The sequence below is a fragment of the Neomonachus schauinslandi genome, chromosome 10 (assembly GCF_002201575.2).
Source record: "Neomonachus schauinslandi chromosome 10, ASM220157v2, whole genome shotgun sequence".
Lineage (NCBI taxonomy): Eukaryota > Metazoa > Chordata > Mammalia > Carnivora > Phocidae > Neomonachus > Neomonachus schauinslandi.
In genome coordinates, this window is record NC_058412.1 from 18,852,178 (window position 1) to 18,861,605 (window position 9,428).

Genomic DNA, 9,428 nt, shown 5'->3' on the forward strand with positions numbered 1-9,428 from the left:
ATAATTGCAAAAATAAAACCAGGGAACGGCGCAAATGTGCACAGCAGGAAAATGGATATATTATGGTAACTCAAAACAATGAAAATAACAGAACAAACACCTAACAAGCATGGTTCTTAGAAACAATAGTGAGTGAAAAACATTAAGCTGCAGAGGACTATATACAATATAACACCATTGTATAAAGCTCAAAAACAAGGGGAAATAAACACTATGTTGTTTAGGCCAATGTGTATAGGTGGTTGTGGTAAAAAAAAGAAAGGAATGGACGATCATTACAACAATCAAGAGATTAGTTACCTCTGGGGTGCAGTTATCTCTATAGAGAAGGATCCAGAATGGTTTCTAGTAATGTTCTGGTTCTTAAGTTAGGTGGTAGGTGGCTCATTTTATTATTAAGCCTTCCTGGGCACCTGGGTGGCTCAGCCAGTTAAGCGGCTGCCTTCAGCTCAGGTCATGATCCTGGGGTCCTGGGATTGAGCCCTGTGTCCAGCTCCCTGCTCAGCAGGGAACCTGCTTCTCCCTCTCCCTCAGCTACTCCCCCTGCTTGTGCTCTCTCTCTAATAAGTAAATAAATAAATTTTTTTAAATTAAGCCTTCCTATGCTTTATATGTATTGTGTGTACCAAATAATAAATACCCATACGAAATTTAGAAAAATTTGGGCACCAAACGGGATTTGTAAAGAACGTCTTTCCTTATGCAGAATATTCTCAACAGAACATTAAACAATAATTAAAAGATTATAGCTCTTCTGTCCCTGTATCCAAAGCCAGCAAATACTGGATTAACTTCTATTGCTCCAATGACTATAATAATAGCAGGGGCCAAGGAAACGCTCTTTTGTAGGAGAGTTGTCATGGAATCAGATTTGTTGTAAAGAAATACATAATTTATGTGCCAGACCATCCACCAGAAGAACTACAGAGACAATGTCCACAAACATGAAATCAAGAACTTCTCTTTATGCCAGCAGTAATCGCAGAGAAAATACCATCAAAACATTCACAACGGCCACAACAAGCTTTAGGGACTTTATGGACTCATTCACAGGAATCCGACCAGAGAAATGGTGGACATAACTTGTACCTTGACGCACCCGCCCTGATCTTACTACGGGGTCCCCAGGCCCCCCAGGCGTCCTAATAGTGTGCTTTCATCCCACCCAGACACTTCCTCTGCAAATGGAGCCAGGCCTCAGGCTGTCCTCGGCCACAGCTCTCAGGCACCTGATGACAGACCAGCGGCCTCCACTTCCATTACTCCAGCAGCCGCCTAATGCATTTGAACCACAAAATGGGCCCTTGCCTCTTTCCTATCCCAGTTCCATCTTCATGAACGGTAACAGATAGACAGGAGTCCCCAAGGGCACGAAACCTTTCTTTCCAGATAATTTTCAAGGGAAGGGGGGAAAAGATGCATATGTGCTAATGGAACCTCTCTGGCTGAAACAATTTATCTGCAGATGTGCCCTGACCAGCCACACACTCATCAATCTGTCAGGCTGCCATCACTGAAATTTATGATCCTGTTTGAGAAGTGGTGTGTCCATCTGAGGTTGCATTCAGGGCTCTTTCCACTTCACTAAGTTGGCACTTCAGCCCATAATTATAATAAGCTGGTACTTTTTACCTACCTCAGAGTCAGTGAAATTTCCAATTTTCTGAACTACTTTCTCTCAGAGACTCTTTGCTGGTCTCTAAGACTTGAACGGAGGGAAAAGAGAAACATCAAAATGAAAGTGACAATTTAACTAAGGGAGCTGACTACTGGGAGAAAAATAGGATATTTTTATGATCCCAAAACTGGAAAAAGAAAAAAAAAAAAGGCATTTCAGGGAGAAAATCAGGAGTAGCCACAGCACGAAATCATGCCTTGGATGTCACCTGGGCTTGGCATCGCACTATTAGCATAAGCACATGCTCCAGTGGGGTCCAGAGGGGTCAAAGCACTTGAAATTTCATTTGCAATTTGCCCAGGGCTAGTTTTTCGGACCTTAGTTGGCCAGAATTTTTTAAGGAAGCAAGAGAGTTAGGTTTAAATCCTGGCAAGTCCAGCCAACATCAGAACTACTTCCTGTTCTGCCCTGGGGACAGAAGTCAATCGATTTTTTGTCTTCTTTTGAGCTCTGCTGATTCCTGCTGGTTTGGGGTAAGAAGGATATGTCGGAACGTATGTTCTCCAATACCTCCTACTCTCATCTCTAAGCCAAGGAAATGATCTATAACAATGCTGAAGTACCTTTTAAGTGCTTCTCTAACACAGCTTTAACAGTTTTGGGTAAGGGACAGAAAGCCTCAGAGAAACCATAAAACACAATCCATATGGCACCAGAACACTGTTTTCTTCTGGGAATTCTGCCCTTAGACAAAACCACACAGCCATGAATACGTAAACAACCACTTTTTGAACCATCTAACAAAGACTGAGTTCTGCCAGAGAGCAGGGAGCTGCAGCCCAGGGCGGTGGGGGTGCGGTGGGGAGGGGGAACAAGGAGGAACAGCGGCCGAGCCAACCACAGCAGGTGCTTCACCTCTGAGCGACTGTGCAAATCCCAGCTGAGGAGAGTCCACGGTGGAAAAGAGATATTGTCTGAATGGCCTCATCTGAAAGGGTATCAGGCCATACTGCCTAAATGGGTAGATCAGCCGGTGGCGTCCACGCTCTCGACAGTCAGGTCTCTTAAGACTTCAAGAGAAGGAGCAGGATTAAGACTCTGAGACAGAGTCCGTGAAGACATTTGCGCTGCCATCTCTGATGGTTATTTCCTGGGTGGCCGTGAATGTTAACGGGATGAAGCCTTCGCTATCAGCACAGAGAAGGATCCAGTGCGAGTCTGCAAAGTGAAATAAACACATAGGAAACTTAGGATATCTCATCTTATTCTATGAAGAAGAAGAAGAAGGCAGATTTTTTTTTGAGGGTAAGAATAGAGTAGTTGATAATATTGAACTGATCATTGTAAGACCGTGCAGACAACTGGGTAGACGGAAGGACTGAGCACTACTGAGGGTGACATTATATGGCAGGAGCGGGTATTGATGGCATTGACGACGTAGGCATAGCTAGGGGACAGCCATCTTTACTCAGGCGAAGCATTTATCACTCAGTGCTATGCATCTGATTGTGTATATAGCGCACATGTGTTAGGGGTTGTGTGTGGAGTGTCCCTATCTACTCGCTCTTAAGCATTTCTCCAGAAACTATGTGAAGGTGGGAACAGCTACTCTCTGGAGGAACCTTTACTCTTTAGATCATTACCAACCTCTAGACACCTAAGGACGCTTAGCTGACTACTGTTAGACTAGAATGGTCCAGATAATCCTGAATGGTTTGTTCTGCAGTAACCTAGGGCCAGTGGCCTTAACACATGCCTGGACCTTCTCTGGTTCTTTCAAATCTACTGTGCCTCACCTTTGACCCTGTAATTTCACTTCTGAAAAATCTATACTTTCCAAGAACAACATGTAAAATATGCAGAGAGGTTTTTATCAGTGCTATGTATGCTGCTAAAACTGGAAACCACTGGAAGGTCAAAGAAAATATGGTGAAGTGAAATATGGTACACCCGGAATGGAGTAGTAACTCCACCCAGGACAGATGACAATTATGAAATCATATCACAAATGCATGTGTCAAAACAAAAAAATGCTGGTGCTAGAAACAGATCTCATGTTCAACATGGTGGCTACCATTAGAAGAATGAGGCATAAAAAACCCACCACACTGTGCATTTCAAGAGTAGACACAGCTCAGGGCGCCTGGGTGGCTCAGTTGGTTAAGCGACTGCCTTCAGCTCAGGTCATGATCCTGGAGTCCTGGGATCGAGTCCCGCATCGGGCTCCCTGCTCGGCAGGGAGTCTGCTTCTCCCTCTGACCCTCTCCCCTCTCATGCTCTCTCTATCTCATTCTCTCTCTCAAATAAATAAATAAAATCTTAAAAAAAAAAAAAAAAGAGTAGGCACAGCTCCGTTCGCTGGCATTTAGGGATACCCTTCTCATCCCATGTTTGCTGCATATTAAAATGACCAACTCCTTGGGCGCCTGGGTGGCTCAGTTGGTTAAGCGACTGCCTTCGGCTCAGGTCATGATCCTGGAGTCCCGGGATCGAGTCCCGCATTGGGCTCCCTGCTCGGCAGGGAGTCTGCTTCTCCCTCTGACCCTCCCCCCTCTCATGTGCTCTCTCTCATTCTCTCTCTCAAATAAATAAATAAAAATCTTAAAAAAAAAAAAAATTTAAAATGACCAACTCCTTTAAGAAATATTCTGCAATGCTGCTATGATCTTTATGTTTAGTGCAACAGGTATATATGTGGTTTTAATGTCATTCCTTTGCAGCTGTTATATATTGCTTTGTAACTCTTCCAGGTTTTTCCTGTGTACATTTAGGTCTTCCAGCTAGGCTATAAGTTCCTCAAGGGCGGAACCTGTATTTCCCATGTGTTTCAGTACCTATGATAGACTTGGGTATACAGTAGGCAATGAAAAATATTTGTTAACTTTCTCGTGAATCACTGAATGGTTTGTAAACTTCACCTTTATTATCAATGAAAGTTACAAAATAGATGGTAGAGGGAGGGAGTGTGGGGTAGAACCAATTTCTTGAATTCTACCTACCATGGAGCATTTCGACAAGAGAGAGGCCGAAAGTCTGCTGGACTGTACTGAGCCTTAGTTTGCCATTGCAGAGGAGTACAGCTCTTTTTTCAACAACAGGACCTACATAATAAGATTTCTTCAAATATAAAAATAAAAGTTGTTAAGCTGATTGCAGAAGCAACAGAGTTAACATTTCTTAAGAACAGAATGTGTAAGTAGTTTTTTAGAATCCTATTTACTATCATTATAACTAAACCAGCTGTGGGGCACCTGGGTGGTTCAGTCAGTTGGGCATCTGCCTTCGGCTCGGGTTGTGATCCCAGGGTTCTGGGACTGAGCTCCACATGGGCTCCTTGCTCAACTGGGAGTCTGCTTCTCCCTCTCCCTCTGCTCCTGGCCCCGCTAGTGCTCTCTCTCTCTCTCTCTCTCACTCTCTCTCTCACTCTCCCTCTCTCAAATAAACAAATAAAATCTTTAAAAGGAAAAAAAAAAACTAGAACAGTTGTAAATAAGGAGCTTTTGGCTACATTATTTAACACAACAAAAGGATTAGATCTCAAAATATTTATGGGTTAAATACCATGACATTCCTACTTAAAATATTCTAGGAATTTAAAAAAAAAAAAGAAGCAATTATGGCAAAATGTTAACAACTGTTAAAGCCAGATGACAGATATTAAAAGGATTTCATTATGTAGTCTTTATGTTTACAATTTTTCATAATAAAGAATATGTTTGAAATTTTTCACAATAAAAAAATTTTAATTCAGTTTTAAACTATTCTTTGGTTCATTTAAAAACCTATATCCGGAGTTGGTCAAACAGTAGTATTTTTTCTTTAAGATTTTATTTTTATTTATTTGAGAGGGAGAGAGAGAGAGAGAAAGCAAGCAAGAGCACAACAGCAGGGGGAGGGAGAAGCAGATCCCCTGATGAGCAGGGAGCCGGCTGCGGGGCTCGATTCCAGGATTCCAGGATCATGACCTGAACCGAAGGCAGCCGCTTAACTGACTGAGCCACCCAGGCACCCCTATTAATTTCTATAATCTACAAAAACCTCTTATAAACTGATAACTTGGGGCGCCTGGGTGGCTCAGTCGTTGAGCGTCTGCCTTCGGCTTGGGTCATGATCCCAGGGTCCTGGGATCGAGCCCTGCATTGGGCTCCCTGCTCTGCGGGAAGCCTGCTTCTCCCTCTCCTGCTCCCCCTGCTTGTGTTCCCTCTCTCGCTGTCTCTGTCAAATAAATAAAATCTTAAAAAAATAAATAAATAAAAATAAAATAAAATCACTCTTAAAAAAAATAAACTGATATCTCAATAGGAAAAAAATGAGCAATAGGCAATTCATATTCAATTGGCCAAAAACCATGAAGACATACTAATAGTAAAGGAAATACAAATGAATAAAAGTGAAAAGCACTTCACACTTATCAGACTGGTGGGGCTGTGAGGAAAAGGACAGTCTCCTAGGTTGAGAAGGGGTATGTGATGATGCATTAAGTAAAAAATCTTTGAGAGGCAATCTGGCAACTCTGTGAAAAGTAGAAACATATATATATATATATACTCCTCAAATTAGCACTTCCACTTCTGGGAACCAACCCAACAGAAATAAAAGTAGGAATACAAACAGCTACATATAAGGGTACCACTACAGCAGGACCGGGAGTGACTGAAGAGAAGTGAAGAGCTAAAGGCAACGTGAATGTCCACCAAGGGCCCAGCTACATAAACAGTGTACTCTCAGCACAGAGAGTGCACCCTATGACCCCATTTTTGTAAAACAATTTTTGTAAAACACCACCACCCCCGCATCTATAGACCTATGTATACAAAGAAGTGTGTAAGATTACAGGAGTATGAACTAAAATAATGGAGGGAGCCACGTTAAGCCGTGAACTAATGTGAGTTATGGCGGGGGGCAGGGCCACGTTCAACGGGGAATGAAAATGTTCATGATAAAAACAGATCAGCTATGATCCCATTCATGTAATATGATATATTTGCACATGCATTAAATCTTTCTAAATCGACCTAACCTTTCTCTCTGCAATGCATAAGGAAAAGTTTCCCACAGTGAAAGAGCACAATAAGGAGAATTCCTTTTTTTTTTAAAATATAAATTGCCAGGATGAGTACAATCATTCATATTTTACACCAGGCAGGTGACACAATCCCAGCGTACGCTGATATGCGTGCCCATCTGGCTGGCAGCCAACCAACCTAGAGGTAGAACTCGCCCGTAACGTAACATGCCCAGCTCATGAAGTTCAGCTACAACACCATCTTGCTCGTCAATGAGCTTTTCTTGTCAGTACCCACTGGCTGCAGGAGCTTTCACGTACAGGGGCAGCTCCTCAAAGGAGAAGTTACCTGATAAGCGACGTGCACATAGGGCGGGTCCTGAGAGAGTGGATACCCAGGAGAGGACTTCTCCTTTTGTAGAACGTCTGTGAGTTCAGAGAGACGTCGCTGCACTTCAGTCAGGGTCCTAGATAAAATTTCCATTTCCTTAGACAGCCGGGAAATTTCCTTTTCCCTTTGTGAGTTCTTGCTTGGAGGCCAATCAGGAGGTTCGGGAGCTGGGGTGCGGTGGGGTGTGCTGCTGGATCTGGCCAGCGTTACCGAGCGGTTAACGGGCTCAGCATCTAGAGCGTCAAGGGCGATGGGGCCGTCACAGACACCGGTGGGAGGACTTTTGATTTCTTTAAGAAGGGCTTTTCCAGGCCTCCCGCTTTGCCCACTGCCATTAGCTGTTAAGAGCCCTCTGTTTGGGTGACAAAAATCTGGGGAAAGACTTTCAATTAGCTTTTTTCTCTCTGTTTTATTTAATAGAGTACTGAGAGTAGAGCCTCCACTCTGGTTTTCACGTGCTGTTACTGGAGATTCTTCTTCCAGTGTTACTTCTCTAACAATCAAGCGAATGATATACTGATCAGTCTTCGAAGAAGGAAGAAATGCTGAATCAGTGGATTTTTGTTCTCCTACCAAAATCAGTAATAACTTATCTGTCAAGAAGCATATGCCTTTCGGCTTTTCACTTCTCTCTAACTGAATCTGCCGGATATTTGGCACACAGGATGGAATGACAGAATAGATAAAAATGACATGGTACGTATTCGAAGCCACCGCCAGCACCTGTGCTTTAGGATTAAATGCTATTAGATCGGGAGCCAGAATCCCGGGAATGGTGACTTTTCTGGTCTGGGTGACCTCTTTCTCAAAGGTCACAAGGACCAAATGTGAAGAATCCAGGCCGGTTCCTGTCAAGTAGTCCTTTTTTCTTAGACGAATAAGAGAACTACCCTCAGATTTGGCGGTATTGGAATGTATATGAGTTAGATCCAGAGAATCTGAAAAGGAAGAAGAAACGGGAGAAACTGAGGTTTCAAAGTGTGTTTTGGAAGCAACCGCCCCCTGATCCCTGGTGGGTGCTTCATCAGTAGCCGGTGAAGCACACAGACGAGTGTCTTCCCCGCCAGCAGGAATATCAAAGGCTTCGGATGCATTTAAGCCACAAATCTTAGCTAGCGGAAGCTCAGTCACCACAGCGACCTGTGAGTCCGCGGTGGCTCCCATGGAGCGCACGTAGCTGTCCACAGCAAACACCGGGTAGAAGGAGCACCTGCAAAGAGTCTTCTGAGCACTGTCCCAAATATAGGAATGCAGGCTGCTGCCAACTGCCACCACCAGCCTCCGGCCATCCTGGGTCCAACAGGCACAGTGAATGAGGCCCCCCGTGTCGACGTCTGCTTTCACCCGGGGATCGTCACCGTGGACGCTTGGGAGGATGGACACATCCTGTGCCGTCAGCACAGCCAGGACAGGACTCTTTGGATGCCACACACAGCCCTGGGGAAGGACAGGAAGTGATTCTCTAATTTCACAGGTCTGTGACATCAGCCATCTGCTTGTCTCCGTAGTGCTGGGACAGAGCCGCCACACAGCGACATGCTTCTTGTGCTGGATGGCGAGCACGGCGGGCACGTCGGCCACAGCAGGGGGGGCCCAGGACACTCCGTACACATGTTCAAACTGTCCAATGACCTTGGAGTCCCCAAACCTGGCCTCTCCACCGTGAAGCTGTAAATCAGTCAGGACTACCTGACGCCCATCAGTCCAGACAAGGCCATGAACTGGGTGTACTGCCTGATACAACGCATTCAGCCCCGTCCTGAGAAGTCTTCCTTTTCCCAACTCCATCCTTTTGGATACAGGTTGTCTGAAATCAGTAAAAAGGAAAGATTTACCAGGAGAATATAATCAGACAAATCCAAAATGTAGGACATTTTACAAGACAATTGGCTTAGGCCTTTCACAGGTCAGTATTTCAAGGGGATAAAAGGATGAAGGAATTTGACAGATTAAAAGACACTACTGAGCCATAACAAGCAAATGCAATATATAAACTTTGATTGGCTCTTGAATTGAGGAAATAAAATTTTTTTGGAAGATTTATTTGTCAGAGAGAGAGAGCGAGCACAAGCAAGGGGAGTGGCAGGCAGAGGGAGAAGCAGGCTCCCTGCTGAGCAAGGAGCCTGAGGTGGGGCTCAATCCCAGGACCCTGGGATTATGACCTGAGCCGAGGGCAGACGCTTAACCGACTGAGCCACCCAGGTATCCCAAGGAAATAAAATTTTCTATTAAGAAAAAAAAAAAGATATTTTTAGAATTGGAGAAATTTGAATATGCAACAGATATTAGAAGATATTGTAGAGTTATTCATTTGCTTAAGTGTGAACATGGTATTGTGGTTATGTAGGAGAATGTCCTTACCATTAAAATATGATGCTGAAGTATTTGGGGTAAAGTGTCATGATGCCTACAGT

The 9,428-nt window shown here is 44.0% G+C and overlaps 1 protein-coding gene across 2 annotated transcripts; it reads right to left on the reverse strand.

The window, feature by feature from the left end:
• Nucleotides 1-2,708: 2,708 nt before the first annotated feature.
• LOC110587436 (WD repeat and coiled coil containing) lies at nucleotides 2,709-8,811 on the reverse strand. 2 transcript variants are annotated; one of them, XM_021697678.1, is made up of 3 exons: nucleotides 6,973-8,811; nucleotides 4,618-4,735; nucleotides 2,709-2,836 (listed from the first exon to the last, which is right to left on the reverse strand). In XM_021697678.1, the coding sequence occupies exons 1-3, from the start codon at nucleotides 8,800-8,802 to the stop codon at nucleotides 2,709-2,711; spliced, it is 2,076 nt and encodes a 691-aa protein (XP_021553353.1). In that variant the 5' UTR covers nucleotides 8,803-8,811. The 2 variants fall into 2 exon arrangements, with proteins under 2 accessions (XP_021553353.1, XP_021553354.1); XM_021697679.1 differs by lacking the exon at nucleotides 4,618-4,735.
• Between the last annotated feature and the right edge of the window lie 617 nt (nucleotides 8,812-9,428).

Coding starts and splice junctions, on each gene's coding strand:
- LOC110587436 (XM_021697678.1), bottom strand. CDS start 8,802: ATGGAGTTGGGAAAAGGAAGACTTCTCAGGACGGGGCTGAATGCGTTG. Junction 4,736..6,972: donor ATGTGCACGTCGCTTATCAG/GTAACTTCTCCT, acceptor TTATATTTGAAG/AAATCTTATTATGTAGGTCC. Junction 2,837..4,617: donor TCTTGTCGAAATGCTCCATG/GTAGGTAGAATT, acceptor TTCACTTTGCAG/ACTCGCACTGGATCCTTCTC.